Source organism: Anguilla anguilla, chromosome 7, assembly GCF_013347855.1.
Source record: "Anguilla anguilla isolate fAngAng1 chromosome 7, fAngAng1.pri, whole genome shotgun sequence".
NCBI lineage: Eukaryota > Metazoa > Chordata > Actinopteri > Anguilliformes > Anguillidae > Anguilla > Anguilla anguilla.
In genome coordinates, this window is record NC_049207.1 from 17,800,974 (window position 1) to 17,821,383 (window position 20,410).

Below are 20,410 nucleotides of genomic sequence, written 5' to 3' on the forward strand. Positions count from 1 at the left end.
TGAGTTCCTCTTTGGGAGCACCATGGCGTGAGTCAGTGAAGGGTGTCCTGAAGATTACCTGCTCAGGTATGCAGTTGTTTGAGATCATCGCATTATCTCAGACATGCTTGACCAGGTCATAACTGGGAGCCAGGCAGTATCTATAAACCAGTGAACAATATTTTCATATACCACTGTGCATTTGGAAAAAAACACAGGTCCTTTAAGCCATATTAGATCATACAGTGTAAGACTAATGTTTTATTTGTGTGTGTGTGTGTGTGTGTGTTGTGTGCGCACATGTGTCTATTTGTGAGAATCACACCCCAACAGCTCTCATGTAGAGCAGAAATGCATGTATGCCTTGAGGTGAGTGAGTCAACAGGAGCAAGCAGGAACACAACTGTTCTATTTTCGGATGGCCTAAATGACAGAAAATAATTGTTTAAAGACCACTGTAGTGGGACGAGGGCACAAACAAGATGTCCCAAACTGAGACAGGGGCAGCAATGGGCAGTAGCAGTAGAGGGGAGAATGGGTCATTGTTGTGGAGAGAACGGACTGATCCAGAGGCCAAAAAACACAAACAAGTGGAGGGCTGTGTAACAGGATTAGCAGAAGAAATCCACAGGGGAAAGCAAAGATCATTGCAATTAACCAAGCACTGAAACTTCTAGGCTGTTTCAGAGAACTATTTACAGCAACTCTTTGTTCCACCATGTTCTTCTTCTAGTGGGAGAACATTTTGCCCCAGAACACATCGTCACTGGTGCGCCATCATCATTGCATTCACTGAGGTCGTGATAGCAATCTGAGACAGTGCTGAAACATCTAGTTAGAAACCATCCCTGTAGAGACAAGGGCAACCAATCAGCACATGAATACTTTATACATGAATGTGAATAACGAGATAGCTATTTGCCCGTACAATATGGTGAATGATAATGCCCCAGAAACAGGTTTTCAAGGAGCAGTACCAACAGAGAGCAATTGAAACCAGTTCCTGAACTGAAACCAGTCTTACCAAACTCAGTCTTTCTTCTTTCACTCATTGTTCTAAAATAGGGATATATGAATATAGTAAAATACAAGTACTTTTAGCATATGGGTATATTCATGACACAAAACTCTTCAGAGTGATATAAGTACTGTATTCATTCATATTACAATATAGCTGTTTTCTTACTTTTAACTTATTTTAGGAAAAAGGATAAAATCAGGGAGAGTTCAGACCTGTTTGGATGCTGAAACATGTGACACACTCCTTATATAACAGCTTCTGGTTAAATCCTTTAACAGTGTGATACAAGTAGCACACAGTATACTCCCTCATATACAGTAGTGTATACTATTGGTGTAGCACCAAAAATCATTGCAATACCGTAATATCAGAGTACTCCTGTGACAGCGTTTTAGTAGAGAGATACAATACTTGCCCACAGCAGTGGTTAGGCTGCGCATGAACTGTGAACAGGATTAGCCAACAGCACGCTCTCCTTTACACAGCTCTTAATCACTATGACAATACAATACCCTCCCAGGCAAGACGCTTTGCACGGTCTGCATCATTTCACCATTGGCTTTGTTAATTTTACACAACACGCTCTCCACTCTTCCAAGGGAAATGTACCAGGGCCCAGGCTGGGGTACTGAGATGTGCTTATTGACCGATGGTCTTGACATAAATGCAAAGCAGAAGTGTGGTTAATCTAACCACTAAGCAGAACAGCTGCAGGGACAGGGAAATATATAACAGCCTCAATGCAGTTTCTTTAACTTATCAAATGATGCAATTTGATTTGAGTTTAAAGACCTTCAGTCATACGACATAAAAAATATATCCATGAATGGCCATATAATCATTGCAGACCTTTCATTGTTTGACTGATAGGTCCGCTACTTTTCACACTTGAGAGATAATAAGAAATCTAGTGGAATAATTCAAAAGAAGGGTACATTTTTCAAAGGAATACAATAATTATTGTTTTAATGTTACTGGATTGAAGAGGAAAAAGAGATACATATACACACTGAGGATATAATCACGAGACAGTAGTTGTTTGAGATAATATAAAAATCTGCAGATGGCTTTTTGTCTGTTTAAATTGGGATTACCTAATAGGACAATTATTTACAGGTTTTTTCAAAAACACTCATCAAAGGACAGGTTAGGTTGGGATTGGTCTCAATGCAGGAGGATTAAATGGGAACCAAAGAACCACTTTGTGGTAAAAATTTTTTTAAAACTGTGGATACTGATAAACAAAACAATATATAAAATGTATAACAGGAAAAGCAAGTAATACAATGTTCTTTTTTGCCAGTTTTCTCCCACTATAAATGTGCACCAATTTCCCTTTCACACTTTCCATACACACTAATACATTTCTCACACCATTTGCACCTTCTTATCAAGGCTGCTCATTTTTTAAATTTTAATCTCAGACTGAATAGCACAAGCAACTGTACTGTCACACCTGTGAGCTTGAACAATTTCCTGGATTTTTCAGCAGAAGAAATCCTTGACAGGATAAGTTTCTGACAAAAAGCCAGTATCCTTCAATGATCAGTATCTCATGTGGGTGGATAACATTTTTTTTAACCAGCCCAAACTCTGAAGCTGTTTTTGTCATGTGACTTGCAGTAAACCCATTTACTCCGTCAGTGCTCTCTGAAAGACATGAAACACTGCGAGGCCTAGAGGTGAGAGGTGAATATTTGGCATGTTTTTTTTTGTGCTTTTCTGAGGTGTCCTAATTTATTAGGCAGTGTCTCCAGACCAGTCCAGGGGTTCAGTTCCACCCCCCTGTTTAACGATGTCCATGGGCATCTTGTCAATCATCTTATCTCCTGCACTTTCTCCTTTAGGATAAGGCCCCCTGGGCACTCCGTAATGGATCCATACAACCTGACAGCACAGGCAGGTCCCCTGCTCACCATCTGCTACGAAATGCAGGATGGCAGGGGCACCAGTAGGGGGCTCTGGGTCTGTGTCTGCACTGTGGAATGGGAGGGCAGTTTGATGTGGTGACACACATGCACTCAAGCACATGCTGTGGCCAAATGTGATAGTAAGTGTGCAAGATGTGCGTTGTCACATCCAAACATCTCAGAGCTATATGAGGGGCAGGGCAAGGGGTGGCCAGGTGTGGGGGTGTCAGAACTATAGTCTGGTGGGGGGAGGGAGGGACTGAGAAAAACACCTAAAAGCAGTTTCTGAGATGACTGGGTGGAGGTCTCCCCTTTGTCCCCCACTTTCTGTCTCTGTGTGGAGCCTGTGAGAGGAGATTCTTCCAAGGGCATGTCCCACAGCCCACCAGAGAGGTCACGGTCTGCCCCCTGGAAATTCGGAGGGAGCCAACCAAGATGTAAGAAACAAGGAAAGAAAACGGCACCTTATTATCCTTGTGTCGTGCCATTCAAAGTTCCCCTCCCTTTTCTCGTGCGCTCGAACCAAGATACAAAGTCTTATTAAATTATTATCTTCTGTTTGTTTACTAAATTATATACTTTATTATTTATTATTATTATTTAAGTTCATGTACTCTGCTTCTCCTCTTCCTTGCCTATTGTCTCCTCAGCCCACCCCACCCCAGCACAGCCCCATGCCCTTCTGTCCGTCCAGCCCGCCACGCCCCTACTTGCAGACAAACTGGTCCACGAGGGAGGTGCAGCGCTTGCACTTGACGTAGCAGCACCAGTGGAACTTGCAGTGGCAGCGCTCGTGCTTGTAGGTCTTGAACTGGTCGTAGCCCCGCCCGCAGCACATGAGCTCGCAGCCGTCCATGCCCTCCGAGGTCTTGTTGCAGAGGCGGCCCTGGGTCCCCAGGGAGCCCGTGGTCTCGTTGCGGAGGCAGTAGTCCGGGCTGGGGTCGATGTAGACCAGGTCCTCCGGCGTGGGGGTGTTGAAGCGGTTGTTGACCAGCTCCAGCTTGCCCTTGCGCCCGATGCGCATGGCCGCCGCGCTGTCGTACTTCTCCTTCAGGAAGTCGCCCACGCGCCGGAAGTCGGCCAGCTGCAGCCAGCAGGTCTTCAGGCTGCAGGAGCCGGACACACCGTGGCACTTGCAGGCCACGTTGGCCATGTTATACGCAGCCTGTCAGACAGAGAGAGAGGGGGAGGGAGAGAGGGAGAGAGAAGCATTGAGATTCCATTTAAGTCATTTTGAGGAAATGGTAAATTAATATTACTGCACTCAACTGATGGCTCTCAACTAACTCAACTGCAATCACCGAAACATCTTCAAAGCACTTGCTAAGATACAGTCAATCACTGTGTTTAATGAGAGGGCATCTGAAATGGCCACACTAAAAGGCATTTAAAAGAATTAGGTAGAGAGAGAGAGAGAGAGAGAGAGAGAGAGAGAGGCTGGGAAGGAATGAGAGAGTGAATCATGTATGAGACACTGTTCCTGGAGCAGTGTGGTTCCTTCAATGATTATTGATGCAATGCTGACCCCTTCTGGCTGATTCAATGAACTGCAGCCTAAAGGTGTGCATTTCAACAGTCAGCTACTTCCTCTTTGAGAGGATAGTCACTGTCCACAGACTGGTCTCTTTACATACCACTGAATGAGACCAGCAGATTGACCACTTAAGAAACAAAGGAGTGAATGGCCAAACGTCCCCACAATACACACAATGCTGCAATCAGCTGAGACTCCAGACAGACCACCTGCTGATTTATTCACTAATACCCCCAGCTGTTCCAACACAGAAAAACGACTCTAAATAAACTTTACTCTTACATTTAACAATATACATGTACATATTTAAATACACATACATATATATATATATACCCAACTCAATTTCTTCAGCATTGGTATTCAACCACTTTTGTTTAGCAATGAGCTCATTTTGCCATTACACCTGTAGAGAGAGACGGATCTTTCATATTGTTGAGACCAGCTATCAGTGAGTCCAGACAAGACACTGGTGAGCTGTCCAGACCTGCAGAAGAACAAACAGTTCAGACCCCAGACCAAAGACCGGAGACCCTGGCCTTCAAGTAGCAGGGAGAGAGACAGCGAGAGGAGAATCACAAGCACTGCAGGGGTCGCATGAGTGCAGGTCAGCACCACCGAAGCTCCACCAGCACCTCATCACATTCACACACCAGCACCTCATCACACTCACACACACCGAGCCTGGACAGTCTGGAGAGGCATTTTGAAACCAGAAGGTTGAGGTTTCAATACCCAAGCAGGGCAATGTTTCTGCTGTAGGCACCAGACCATGTAGCACCCAACCTGCTACATTAAGATCCAGCAGCATGACTGGAGAACGTTAAAGCAATGGAACATTGCTCCAGAGAAAAAAAAATGTTTCCCAAACCCGCCATCTTCAAACGGCCAGCTACTGAACACCATTTGTGCTCCCAACTGTGGGAGGAGACATTCCAGTTGTGAGGCGGAAGAGACAGTAAGGCTATATTCTCTGACTCTCATACATGCTCTTTCCTTGTCCTTCCCCAAAATCGCAATGTGAACCTCGTTAAAATTTCCATAGTGAAACAGCAAATGGACCTCAGAAGATCTTTAAATGCAGTGACAATAATGGATTCCGTTTGTTAAGCTGAATAAAGATAAGCATCTGCAACAGATTCCTGATAAAGTAAGTGAACCGGGCCTGCTCAGTGGAAGTGGTCTGGCCTCCATTCACGGCGGCTCGCGTTGTTAGCGGCAGCGGGGCCGCGGCAGTGGCCTGTAAACGCACATTCAGACCCCACAAAGAGAGCGCTGAACAGACTGCGCTGGAGCCTGACGGAGGACAAACGACGCTAACGCATCAACACGTGTTTGCGGAGGCTGGAGCCACAACAGCGCATCCCAACCATATCTGAAAAGGAAACTAACACACCAAAACACACACAGACACACAGACACACACACACACACACTAATCCAAGCGTCTTATCACTGCTTTCTCCTTTCTTCTCTGATTTAAGGGTGGGTCAAGCAGCCAATAACCCCCCCCCCCCCACACACACACACACACACACACACACACTTACAGACACATACACACACCTACAGACACACACACACTCTCCCAACTCTAAACCCTGCGTTCTGAGCAGATGAGTCTGAGTTTTAACTCCTGCTTTTCTCTTGTTGTTTTAGTTGATTAGGGGGGCACCCCACACCTCCCACCCCCCCAGCCTCGCCTCCCCCCCACATCCCGACTGCAGACAGATATGCGCTCCCTGTCTGTGCTCAGCCTTTTAAAAGGTCCCGCGGTGTCCTTTGTGTCTGTGTCCGGAGGGCGTTTTTCGCCCGTGCGCTTGGCATGGCCACATCAAAGGGGCCGCTCTGCCTTCACGAGGGGCCCTCGGTGGCTTCGGCCTCACACCTCACCGGCCCCCATTTAACAAGCCCGCTGCTGAGGGGCTTAAGAGCCGCCACAGGGCTTTCAAGTATGAGACCCCTCCCCTCCCCTCCCCCAAACCCCCCTACCCCGAGGGCCCCCAGGGCTCGTCCACAGCACTCCGCTGCTTACCTGTACCTGCACACAGAGCTCTCACACCTTCAGCTCACGCCCTGTCAGCAGCCTCACCTGCACACCTGCACACCTGGCTAGCCCACTAGGAAAGTGGTGGGGTGATGACTGATGTCAATACACTTCCTCTGCTCCTGGATTTCTCATGCTCTCTCTCTCTCTCTCTCTGTTTCTCTTTCTCTCTCTCTTACTCAGGGTAATGCCACCCACTATCTCCTCATAGCATCTCCTGATAACCTGAGACACTTCCTGTAGCAAACCCTTCTACCCCCCTTCTGCTCCCCTCCCTCCCCTCCCCCAAACAAGCACACACACACACACACACACACACACACGTACACACACACACGTACACAGGGTATCCACTCAGCACCTAGCACACCAGATTTTGACCTCCCGACCCCCCTGGAACTCTGGAGAGCCCTGATGCTGTTGTAAATAAAAACCATGGGAAGCATTAGGTCTCACCCCAACCTATCAGCGTGTCAGAAAACAAAGCCGTATTCATCTTTCTTTTTTCAAGTTTTCCACATCACAAAACAAAATGATAGAACGCGTTCCCTAACGAACCGTAAAACCGCACGGTGAGGCCGCGCCGCGCCGCAGTGAGGTCCTCCCTCCCCGCGAGAGAGCGCCTGATCGCGGGCAGGAGAGCGGAACCGGGCTCCTTTTAAACGGCCAGCCCTGCCGGGCGTTCGGCCCTACCCGCTGGGCGCAGCGACACCGGAGCTCGCCGCAGGGCCCGTCCATCTCTCTCAGGGACAAACCCCCGAGCGCTGGAACAATAAGAGCCGCCGCAACAGAGAGGAGGCTGGGTAAACAAGAGCCCGGGAGGTGGGGGGGATTACGCAGCGGAGGAATCACCAAATACTTACACAAATTCATACAAAAAACTCCATCATGGAGAAAACCAAGGATTCATATAAAAAGGCTCAACGTGATACATCAGTACCGAGCGTGTGCTGCTGAGTTATAGGACTGCTTTGCTCTGCTCGTGGTCTTACTGATGAATAGACTCACAATCCTACACTGTCAGACCAGTAAGAGACTATATTTTAGCACGTCAGAAAAGCAGCGTCCAGATGGCTTTTATTTTAAGTTTCAGAAAGGATGAAACAGGAACGCTTTGGTGAAATGTGTCCGACGTTTCCCCTTTTCAATTCTCCTCACATTCCTGTCAGTTTCGACATCTGTATATGCGTGTCTGCATCTGTGCGCGCATCTGCGGGTGTGTGGTTTGTGTTGCATATTTTCCGTGTGTGTTTTTATCCGTATGTGTTGTGTGTGGTGTGTGTAGTATAGTGCGTGTGTCAGGGGGATGAGGTGGGTGCTATATGTGTGCGTGTGTCTGTGTGTGTATGAGAGAGAGAGACAGAGAGGGGCGGGAGAGAGAGAGAGAGAGAGAGAGATAGTCGGGGAGAGAGAGTGGGGGAGAGAGAGAGAGAGAGATAGCCAGGGAGAGAGAGAGTGGGGGGGAGAGAGAGAGAGAGAGAGAGAGTGGGGGAGAGAGAGAGAGAGAGAGAGAGAGAGTGGGGGAGAGAGAGAGAGAGAGAGAGAGAGGAAGCTCCCTGCAGTTTGCTTTGTGTGGCTGAGACGCTGAGCTGCAGCCGTCTCCGCTGAGCTCCTCGGTGCAGACAGCCGTGGGAGGGGGAGCCATTGTGACCCACAGAACCGGAACCTTGTAAGGTCCCTCCCCGTCGCCGGGGCTCACGCCTCTAAGCTGAGACGCTTCAGGGGCCGCGCTCGGCCCTCCGATACGCTCCTGACTCCACCACAAAGGCCCCGGCCCCGCCAAGCACGACAAATCCCCCGCAAACAAGCCCAACAGAAAGGGCCCCGCTGCCTGCCGGGCCAAACAAACCAGTGAAACAACCCCCTACCCCCCCCCCCCCCCCACACACACACCCGTCTTCACAGAGCCCAGCTTCCGTCCAGCGTGAGCAAAAAAAAAAAAAATTCCAGCTGTCGAGCACTGATCTCCGGCTGTGATCTACCAAGCTCGAAATGGGGGGGGGGGGGGGGGTAGGCTCGAAGTCCCCTGCTGGGGGACAGGTATCTGAAGCCGGCTGCGCCTCATTGGCCTCCGCAAACCGAAACTCTGATCTGATGCTAAAGATGTAATCTCCTCCATCTCAGCCCCGCCCCCGCCCCCGCCGGGACCATCCAGCCAGCACCGTCCAATCCAAGCCTTGACCTCTTTAACCTCTCGGAACTCCGGGCAGGAACGCAACTCTGGAAGTTTCTTTAATGAGAGGGGAACGCTCTCCTCTGTAAACACCCTGAATAAACGCACTTACTGGAAAACACATGCTGGAGGTATTAGAGCTGAAGATGGCCCATTGAAAACAAATGGGATTCCTGAGAACTAGTAAGAATACGAAGCTACTTTGGCGATGATACTTCCTCGGGGTGGCTCTGTCGCTTATTTTGGGGGAAGAGCACGGACATTCCTGCGTCCTGCGCTATCGCCCTGGATTGACTGACATGTTCCAGCGCTTTCCGGGGAGCAATAAGCCGCCCGTCACAGGGACGGCCCATCTGGACGTGTCAAGAGGCCAAGCCTCACTCCCGTCTCTGTGCAGGGGGGATGGGCACGGGTGCAAAACTGAGGTCCAGGACATGGGGCTAAAGATCTCACCGGCTACCAACTGGACCTGGCCCGCTATTCCGCCGACCTCAGACAGCCAGCTGCTGCCGGCCTGAAAGAAGGAAAGGAGTCCTGCGCACAGACAATAGCCGAAACGGCGAGCTGGTGAACCCGACGGGGGTTAGCCAGCATCATTTCAAAGGGCTCTTATATCCAAGTTCCCTTGGATTTTCTATCTCAGTGACCCTATTTAAGAGGACCTTAAACTCGGGAGTAATTCCAACGAAAGAGAGATTACTCCTTTGCAACCCCCACCCCACCCCATGAAAGCGTCTTTTAACACAGAGCTGCAAGTCCAGGGCTTTAGCCCCCATTCCAAAAGGAATGTGCTTTGACCCTGTGACCTCCCGGACTCCAAGGGCGTTAGCCTCAATGCGTGGCCATTTGGTCACTTCCAATCAATTATCAATCCCCCACCCTGGCAATTAAGAGCGCCTTTCCCGCACACAAACATTCTGCCGTGTGTCTGTTTATTGATTTTTATTGTGCTTGGTTTGGGCGGACGCTGGGCTACAAGGCTTCAGTCATGGTCCCCCTTGTTAGTCAGCTACGTTGTTTGTTTAAGTGAGGCACTGGTTCCTACTCTGATGTCATTCAGATGTCGACCTCAAATAAAAATAAACCTGACAATTAAGAAGCTCAATAAAGTTAATTGATATCTTAGAAGTCACCAATATTGTTGCCTCTGCTGACCATATGTGGTTGGATCCTGGGCCTCAACCCACTTAGAATGAAAGAAGAAGAAAAAAACGACAAACCCAGCCACTCCCAACCCCTACTCCCCACTCTCTCTGTCTCTGTCTCCCTCTCTCTCATTGTCTGCTAAACCTATTCACAGAGAAAGGCAGAATTCATTTCAAGTTCTGTCTTTCCTTGGCCTAGCTGCACAGCAGCCAGTACCCTTCCCCACTTAGTTCAGAAGTCCAGCTAAAGGCCCAGACTGTGCCACAGCCTCAAACATCAAACCCATCACCTCAAAGCCCCCTACAGTCACCGCAGCACCCAGGCCTTTACAGTAGGACTGTCAGTATCCTGGACCAGAAATAACACTCAGCACCCTCAGCCAGAAAAACTAGACCCACATGCCAGCCCCAAATCTCCAAAATCAAAATCCAACTGAGCTCCTCCAGTTAAAATGCAGAATATGTGCAGGGCTGAAATTCCCATAAGTGCCCAACGTGGAAGACAAATTGTTTTTACCTTAAAACTGGCAATAAATGTCTGAGGTAACCATGTGAGTTAACTGTGCAATGAACTGCTTGAGTTAATGAATTCATGGTTCAGTAACGCAATGAAAATCAGCAGACCCTGTAGACCTCAAAAGACCATAAATATGCACGGGGGGCTGCTGGGTAGCTCACTCGACAAAAGCTGCACTTGCGGCGCATGAGTGAACACCACGGTATCGGATCGAACCCAACCCAGTGCTGACTGTAGCCGACAGCCCCACAGTGGCGGCACATAATTAGCTTTGCATCACTCAGGGATATGAGAGGGATACGGTCAGTAGGCATATAGCATTGCTCATTGCTAGAGCGACTCCTGCTGGCCGTGGCGTATGTGCGGCCTAGGGTGTGAAAAGAAGCTGCTGGCTGGCAGGCGCGTGTTTCGGAAGAGAACCATGGTATTCCAAATTCGAGCGGGATTGAAAAGATGAAAGGAGAAGGTGGGACTCTCAGCTGACACATCCTGTCAAAGCAGTATCTCCCTGGGCAGTGCGCCCCACAGCTCAGGTTAAATCCTGTTACACTGTTACAGCAGTCAGCAGGGTACTCTCCACCTCACTGCACAATAGCGACTCCTCTGGTCAAGTTGGGTGCCTGCGGGAATGCAATCTTCCAGCGTAATAACTAACCAGCTCAGCTGGGACGCACATGCCGTTGTTTATTGCATGGGGAATCAGAAGCAATCGGACAGGCTTAGACCTGCGATTAGCAACAAAAATGGGAGAAGAAACAGAAGCGGATATGGAGGGTTATTTGACAAAAGGAGAGGGAGGCCGCAGAGGCGCGGGTGGACTCACCTGCCGTCCGGCCTCGTTGTTCTGCAGGTTCATGAGGGTGCGCGCGTGCTCCTCGGAGCCTTTTGGGTAGTTCTTCTCCCGCTCGCGGGCGTCCACGAACTCCCGGGCGAAGCGGTAGCCGTAGTTGACGTTGTCGCCGCAGCCGCCCCACAGCCAATCGCGGGGCAGGTCACGGGGTCGCGCGGCCCGACTGCACCCGCAGGTGGACAGCTCCCCCTCGCGGCACGCCCGGCTGACCGCATTCACCACGCCCGCCGCGCTGATGGCGTAGGTGAAGGCGGTCTCTCTGCTCCCTGACAGAGGCAAACAGGGGGGAGAAACAGGCCTGAATACGCCGATAAAACTGTCAGGCTCCATCCGTTTCCGTTTCCACAAAAACACCACCTCCTCAAACCACAAGGCATTCATTTTATGAGTGAAAAGTAGCCATGGAATTTGTTTTTCAAAGTAAAAGCCACAAAATGTCAAGATACAATGTGTAAATATAGCACGTGTCCTTAAAAAGTGCAGACAAAAACAAGCAAACCCAGAAGGTTACAGGTTTGATTCTGTCACTGCTACAGTGCCCATGAGCAAGATATTTATTCTGAATGGCTTGTGCAAATATCCAGTTGGATAAATGGATAAAGTGCGAGATGCACCGTGGATAATGGGGTCAGTAAATGAGTGTTTTAGGGGAGTGCTGAGATGGTCTGCTTTCCATCCCAGCCCAATGCATTCCGTAGAAGAACAAAGGTTTAAGATTTAACATAATTTTGCTTAAGCATGTAGAAAATGCCAACTATCAATCTGTATGAATCTCCCTGTGCAGCCATGGGTTCGATGCTCCACCATGGCACTGTCCGTACCGTTATACCATCTTTATGTGTTACCCTCTCTGTTTTCTGCCAGACTAAATAAAAAACTAAAAATACATAAGGAAGGCAGAATGACTGCCAACCCTTTTTATATATATATAAAAAGATTTGCAGAACAAAGCTGTAAGGTTTTGATGCTTTTAAACAGAACTATGAATTAAAAATAGATGGTTGTTTTATAAATGTATATGTTTGAAAATGTGTCACGACTTTAGTTAATAAGTAAAGATGATCATATCTAATACAGCAAATTAACCCAATAACACTACATCCCAATAAGTACTTGATAATGCATGAAAACAGTGTTAGTATACAATTTGACACAATGAAACATGGTGACCTTATTATTGGGATTACAAAAAGAAAAATGCATACAGTTTTCTAAAAATCTAAAAAGACAAAAATTGCTTTAACCCACGTTTAAAAAAAATAGCAAAGCAAGGGAGAAATATTTAGAGCAACAGAACAGTGATGTTGAACCTCTCTTGACATATTTGTTCCTTCATTAACAAAAATTAATAAAAAGGTAGTAACTACTTTGACGAATCAACCTATGAGTGTATTTTGATGTCAAGTGAAAATGTTCCTAATCGTTGGATATTGTGAGTAAGAAACTCAGGAATTCTTTAGAGTGCTGGCTGTCAAAACATAAAGATAAGTATGTACCAATGTATGGCTCCTCAAACACTTTCCATCTGCTTTACATATGTTACCTGGAATATTTGTTTTCAGAATAAGTCATCTGGAATGCAGAACCCATAGTTCATAAATACTTTCCCTATTTAAGAATTTAACCCGCGTACACTGCCGTCTGGATAATATTATTAATTTGGCCGTGTTTACTACTTATTAAGGTGTAAATCTGACCACTAAAGGACTGATAAGTCTTGATTGAAACTATGTAGAATATTGCTTAGTGGCGGCCAGTATCAGCCGAAGCCACACTCTCGAAAACTCACATGAAACGTCATCTTACTCGGTTACGTACGCTCATAAAACGTGCACTGGTTACATATTCTGCCAGCGCGTCTGCGGCCTTAGGGCATTTTATTGGCCATTGGACCGAGACTTCAAATAGAACCCCGGATCTCCCGACTTCGTGTCATCGTGTAATTGCATTTCAAAAGGGGCTGCAGACAATGGCGGGCTAACACCTCAATATAAACCTCGCGATTGACTGCAAATAACTCCTTTGCTATTTAGAACGAGAAAGGAGGGGGTCGCTTGGTTCGCCCACCTCATCCGCATTGGACTTAAAGACACCTTACACCCCGTTTCCCTGCCGAACGGAACTAACACCCAGCTGTCGAAAGCGAAGACTTTTTGTCGATGGTTTATCAAGGTCGACAGAAGCAGTTACCGCATTTCCACAATAATACCGTCTCAACTTTTGACTGCCCAATCTAACATAACTTATAAAATAAATAAAGAAGGCAAAATATCACAAACGAAACACAGAAAAACAAGTAGGCTAGTTATTCTGTGTACTAATAAATGTATACTGAAGGTAGATACCCTAATATTAAATTGGCCCCTGTAAATATGCTCACATTACGTGGCTAATTGAGGACAACGCAACATAAAATCAACATGTCAAAACGGAAAGGGGAAAAAAATTAATCATTGTAGACAAGTGTCGAAATATGAATAAATTAGCGAAATGTTAAACGAACAAGTAAACTTTGCGCTGTTTACCTATTTGCATAACTCGTCCAAACACGGACGTGTTGTCCACCGTACTGCAGTTCCATCGCCTCTGTTTGAACTGGTACTGACATTCCTTAATGCCGGTCTTGGCCCCCTCGCCTATATACACCATATGGTCCTGATACAGCTGACACAGTTTTCTCTGTCCTTGGGAAAGTCCGCTCAACTGACTACAGAGCGGTTGAGCGCCGATGATGTACATCTCCGGCCTCTGAATAGGGTTCATTGCTAAAGACCTGCAAAATAAAAGCGAAACGACAGAGAGAGAGAAAGAGAGAAAGGGAGCGAGAGAGAGATTTGATATTTTTTTAATGTGACAAACGACATAGCCTCAATCGAATGGTAGCTATACAATACATGGCTTTTACACAGTTGACGAAAAACACAATGACATCACTGTAAAATGTAATCGTTGCACAGGTAATATTTCGGTGTAATTTTAGGCATGGGTCGAGGTAACTGACACACGTGGTACCAAAACAACACACAGCTACTCTGTGTCAAACTTGTTTTCACAAAATATATATCCGTGCTCAGAGGTTACACCATGTTAGTGAATAAATATGAAGAATATTCGAAACACAGTCGTCTAAATTTAACTGACACCATGTTTATATAAGTTTTAATGAACTGGAATTAAGGTATATAGCCTAAATACCGACTTGAAAATACAAGGTAAATCTCAAAGAATAGGAACGTTCAGATGAGTGGCCACTTTAATAGTTATGAATACCTTATCGTATGACGGCGAGTCTGTGATTTTTGCGATTAAATTCCGCACATTAATTACATTCAACAGCCTTCAGAGTGCTAAGGCTATTGAGTGAAGTGCGCTTTTTCGGATGGAACATCAAGAGCACTAAATGTACTGTGATACAGTATAATAAGTCAAAGCAGCCACTTAAAAACAAAAAGAAATAAAATGTTTTTTTTTTATTTGTATTTTTGTTAAACGTTAATTTTCTTTCCTTCCAAATCCTGACCATTTGTGCCCCGCCGCTGCAAGGTAAATATTTTGACAAACCCTCACATTTGTCTTGGGCTTCTCTGTTGCATTCGGCGCCTCGAGACTCTAGCACAGATGCAATACGTCACTGAATCGTACCTGCATGCCTATATGTCACCACAGCCAATCTCAGTGCATGAAAAACTCAGGACAATCAATGTATTAAGCAATCTTTTTCTGTCGTTCAGTTATGTAACGTTTATTAAGAAAATTCTGACTTACCACCAAGAGTTCGCATCCACCAGCACTTGTGAGCTACAGGCAATGAGTGCGACGACCAATAGTAAGTGTATCCCAACACTGGTACACTGCCCCTCGGTCATCCTGGTATTCATGTCCCCTTGAACCAGAGGTAGAAACGTAGCACTCCTCTTCTGAAACCACCAGAGAAAAAAGGTAAAATTGTAATTTTCCTTTTGCTTGGTTAAAAAAAAAAAAAAAAATTAGAAACCAAGTGCCACTGGCAAACACTGCCTCTCCGTGCTATCAGGATGAGCGGTTGTACTGTTTGTGTAAGCTTTTACTCGTTTTGCATTTATGCATTAACTCGATTTTAAGTCCTAATTTTAAGCCTTCCTAACGCAAGCCCGTCTCTACATAAATCTTAATTCCACCAAAAATCTCATCCAGTGCTGTCTAGAGGAGAGTCCATGTCAGAGAAATATAAATTCGGACATCAGGGGAAAAAAATCTTCATCATAAATGGTTATGAACCAGTTCTGAAATTATGGGAATGGTCTAATCGAGGAACGAGAGGTGACAAAAATACTTGTTAGAGTCATAAAAATAAGGCAACTATCACTTATTCCGTACGGTACGACCGTCCTTCCTCCTACTGACTCAGATCACTTTCTCAATTACACTCCGATATCCTCAACTCGCTCTCTTTTCTCAACTCTCCCTTCCTTCTCCTCCCTCCCCTTGTCCCCTTTTTGCTTAGCATAAAATAGGCAATGGGAGGGACGATGTAGAAGAACACGAACCGTCTCTGTCATTTCACAAAGCACGGGGACCACCGGAGTGTTAAGAAAACATTGAAAAACGCCAAATGGGCAGAGACAGCGGTCCGTTATAACGTTTGCAACAGGGCCAAGGGAAGCAATCTAGTCACCAATATTGGATTTGTTCCCTGGACTTCTGGAGCAGCCCATATCACTTACACACCCACGCGAGCGCGCGCGCGGACACACAGGGTTCAGTGACATAGGGTTACAATATCTTGCGATTTTCGTATTTGGCCGTTATCATCGAGATTCACAGTAGCAGCCTAACTGCGAATTACAGCCAGAACGTTTAAAGTGCTCAGTGTTCGGCATGAGCTGATGTGCAGTCGCTTTAAAGTGTAAAGAAAAATGCATGGGAGGAACCTCCACTCACCACTTGTCGTCATAGTATTATATATTTTATTTTAATTTGGAGGAATGAGTGATGGTTCTATATTATGTTTTCGCTCTAAAAATGCTTAGGCAACAACGAATAAGTCATGTCATGTTAATGAGAGAGAGAGAGAGAGAGAGAGTAACAATGGAACTAACGAATTGGAAAATTTCTGTATTCTGTCCAGTATTCCCAGTTCAAGTGCGTATAATCCTTTTTACCGCCACTAGAATGGTTTGTTTGAATAAACGTGAGTGCTTTGTGAAAACGCTAATCTTCTCTAGTTATGAAAATAAAAGCAAAGCGCCAAACGCTTCACTACCACTTTATTTAAAACCTTTATAAAATCTCAAAGCATATAAATCAGTCTATACAATGACATTACCCACAAAAGAGAATAGATATTCCGATAAACGAATGATTTCTAAAATTAGAGTGGATTTATGAATAAATATAAATTATATTTAGCCTACTTTCTGTGAAACTTTGGTAACAAAACTATGACAAAACTTTGGTAACAAAACTATGTCAAATCAATTTAGGCTAGTTTACAGTTAAAAAAATTTTTTTAAAGACGTAATGCGTGTTTGAGAGGAGGTGGCTACGGCCTGTCCTTCTGTATGAGCTGCCAGTGCAATATTGTTTTGGTGAATTTACAGGTTGTACCGGCTGTAAAAACAGACTGAGCTCATCCCGTCACATGTCAAAACGATTTAACAGCTTCAACCATTTCAAGACGAGAAGGTCCACACAGGTAAGCGGCTAATTTCCTGCTCTTTAATATTCTTTTCACTGCGGTACGCGGCCAGGTCAGAGTAGTGGCTAATTAGTAAGAGACGCCACTCGATTTCCGAACGGCGTCTGCATGATAAAGCGCGGGCTCGAGAGCAGCCTTTCATCCTTCGTAATCCACACACCCTTCAAAGCAGTGATCTGTTTTAACGCGGGAGTCGTCGCCAGGACAGCTTTTAAATATGCTGGATACGCAGCTACGTCAGATGTCTATCCCTGTGTTATTCATTACGAGTAATATTAAATACAGCAGAAGCCCTGTTGCCTTTGACATTATGTATTTTCTCAACTTAAGCAGTCAGAAGTAATATCTTTGGTGAATTGCATTACAATGCCCTCCAAACGTATGGGAATGATAGAGTGAAATTCATTATTTTTACTATATACTTAAGGCATTTAAGATTTGAGATCAAGAGATGAATGTGAGGCAAAAGTGCAGACTATTAGCTTTTATTTCAGGGTATTTACGTGCATATATGTTTTAACATTTTACAGAAACAGCTGGAGTCCCCCCATTTTCAGCTGTGCAAAAGTAAGTCAACAGATGACTCACTGGTGTTAATTGTTGCTGGTGTTTCCTTTAGCAAGGATTGTTCACTCATACAAGAGCAGTGAGTGTCTAGTCTTGATGACAGATGAATCCTAAGAGCTGTGAGGAAAACCCCTAAAACAACGGTCACCCACATCATCAGCAGTCTCCAGAGGGCAGGAGTGAAAATATCACAAGCCACCATAAAACAGAAGACTGAGAGCAGAATAATAAAGGAAGATGCAAACATCTCATCAGCAGCAAGAATCGAAAGGCCAGATTAGAATTCACCACAGAATACAGAGATGAGACTGAAGAGTTCTGAGACAAAGTTTCACGGACAGATATGACCAAATAAACCTTCATCAAAGCCGACGTAAAGTTGAAAGTGTGGGAAAAGGAAGGGAAAGCCCATGAACCAAAGCACTCCTCATCTGTGAAATATTGTGGAGGTAGTGTCATGGCTTGGGCATGTATGGCTGCTTCTGGAACAGGCTCACTCATTTTATTGATGATGCAATGGAGGATGACAGCAGTACGATGAATTTGGAAGTGTACAGACAGGTTTCGTCTGACTATGTACAAAGAAACTCCAGCAGCATCGGCCGGCATTTCATCCTGCAGCAAGACAATGTCCTCAAACAAACTGCTTATGCAACCGAAGCATTCATCAAAAGTGGAAGGTTTTGGACTGGCTAAGTCAGTCACCTGATTCAAATCCAATCGAGCATACATTTCACTTTATGTAGAGGACACTTAAGACAGAAGTCCCCAGAAGCAAAGATCAACTGAAAGTGGCTTCAGTGAAGGATTGGAAAGGCATTTTCAAAGATACCAAACAATTGGTGATGTAAATTGGTTGTACATTTGGGCTACGCAACCAAATATTAGACATTATTGCTTTGCTTTACTTTTAAATTAATCTGTTAACTAACTTTTGCACAGCTGAAAATAGGGGAAATCAACACAAAACAGGTGCTTCTGCAAAGTTGTAGAACATACATTACATTACATTACAGGCATTTAGCAGACGCTCTTATCCAGAGCGACTTACACAACTTTTACATAGCATTTTACATTGTATCCATTTATACAGCTGGATATATACTGAAGCAATTTCGGTTAAGTACCTTGCTCAAGGGTACAACGGCAGTGTCCTACCCGGGAATCGAACCTGCGACCTTTCGGTTACAAGCCCAGTTCCTTACCCACTGTGCTACACTCCGTCCTACATACAGACATGTAAACACCATTAAATAAAAGCTGATTGTCTGTACGTTTGTCTCATATTCATCATTTGATCTCAAATGAAAATGCCTTAAGCACATAGCAAAAATAACAAATTTCACTCTACATTTCCCATACTTTTAGAAGGCACTGCATATTAGAGTGAATCTGCCAAAGACATTCTTGGCAAATTTGAGATGAAATACATTGGACTCTGGGCTCAAATGAATCCTTTATTGGCATGGTAAAGTGTCTTGCCAAAACAAATGACACTAATATGAGAATAACAAAGAGTAATATGAATATCTAGAACCCTTGGGACCGTGTCTTCATGTGCAGTGGGCCTGTAACTAGATCCGACACATTACTGTAGCCTACATAAGCCTGTGTTAATATCAACAGAAGAGATGGCTCCACTTCTGGGTCCTGGGGGTGCAGACAGTGCTGAACCACATATTCCAAAAGCAATTCAGATTATTCATTTACCTTAAGAAAATACTCCAGGGAACAATGAAGAGTCACCATTGCCAAAAAATTAACAACTGATCATTTTGCTGTATTTCATTTCATGATCATACCAAGGAAAAAGCCACATTAATTTCATGCTCTCTTTTTTTTGGATTGACAACTCTAATCCCACCCAAATTTGGAATGTTCAATTTGCCAACAATGTAGTCGCCTGCTCACATATGGCCCCTGCTGCAGAGACCCAGACGTGCAGAGAGCAAGGCTCGGGGCCCCCGACGGCCAACAGGGGTCGCTTGAGCAGTGAAATCTGCTATTCCCGCCGACTGAATCCCACCCATACATCCCTTGGGCGACACGAAGCCAATTCTGGGCCGCCAGCCAAAATCGGCACTGGCACTGCTTTTTGTTTATTTATTTATTATCATTCTTATTATTATTATTACTAATAATTTTTTTGGTTTTGTTCAATTATAATTTTTATATTTATTACCTAAAACAGTATGGGCAGCAAAAACAGTAATACCTAGAGCTATGAAACTTGAAAAGAATGCTCCCCACCCCCACCCCCACCCCCCTCCCGAAACCCTCACTACTCATGTTATGGCAATGATTCCTAGTGGCCAGATGGTGGCGCTGTTATGGGGCGATATGGCCAGATGGGGCGATATGGCTCAGGAGGTAAGAGCGGTTGTCTGGCAGTCGGAGGGTTGCTGGTTCAAACCCCGGCCTGGGCGTGTTGAAGTGTCCTTGAGCAAGACACCTAACCCCTAACTGCTCTGGCGAATGAGAGGCATCAATTGTAAAGCGCTTTGGATAAAAGCGCTATATAAATGCAGTCCATTTATGCAACCATTTATGTTTTGACCCCTAACTCCTGAGCTGTGTGGTCTAGAATCAAAATTATTTTCCTTCAAGATTCCCTGGCTCATGCCAAACAAAACCTATATTCCCAATTCAATATGTGCCATTTTAAATTCTTTTGCAAAACCTACTTTTGCAAACTAGCCTGGGGCCATTTGGCTTATTGTCACCATATTAGACTTGAAAGAATCTCTGGAGTCTCAACCTCAATAATTATCAAAAAAATGCTGACCTTTCAAAACAATATGGTCATCACACATCAATGAGAAAAATATATTCTAAAAAACCATTGGTGCTATCAGCCAATCAGATATCAGCAGCCATTTGACAGGCTCAGCAATGGACGATCATCATAAACTTGCGTATACTGAGTATATTGACTTCTTGACTTGATACCTTCTTCTAAAATTTGGGACTAGTCAGCCATTAGAGGGCTC

At 45.3% G+C, this 20,410-nt stretch overlaps 1 protein-coding gene across 5 annotated transcripts in view; it reads right to left on the reverse strand.

The window, feature by feature from the left end:
* Positions 1-1,949: 1,949 nt before the first annotated feature.
* wnt5b (wingless-type MMTV integration site family, member 5b) overlaps positions 1,950-20,410 on the reverse strand; it is a 71,342-nt gene continuing 52,881 nt past the window's right edge. For all 5 annotated transcript variants that reach the window (XM_035426658.1, XM_035426657.1, XM_035426659.1 and 2 more), the window contains exons 2-5: positions 14,942-15,093; positions 13,702-13,949; positions 11,150-11,442; positions 1,950-4,075 (exon numbers count right to left, since the gene is read on the reverse strand). In XM_035426658.1, the coding sequence (XP_035282549.1) occupies positions 3,617-4,075; positions 11,150-11,442; positions 13,702-13,949; positions 14,942-15,054 (1,113 nt within the window). In that variant the 5' untranslated portion in view covers positions 15,055-15,093 and the 3' untranslated portion in view covers positions 1,950-3,616. The remainder of the gene's footprint in view (positions 4,076-11,149; positions 11,443-13,701; positions 13,950-14,941; positions 15,094-20,410) is intronic.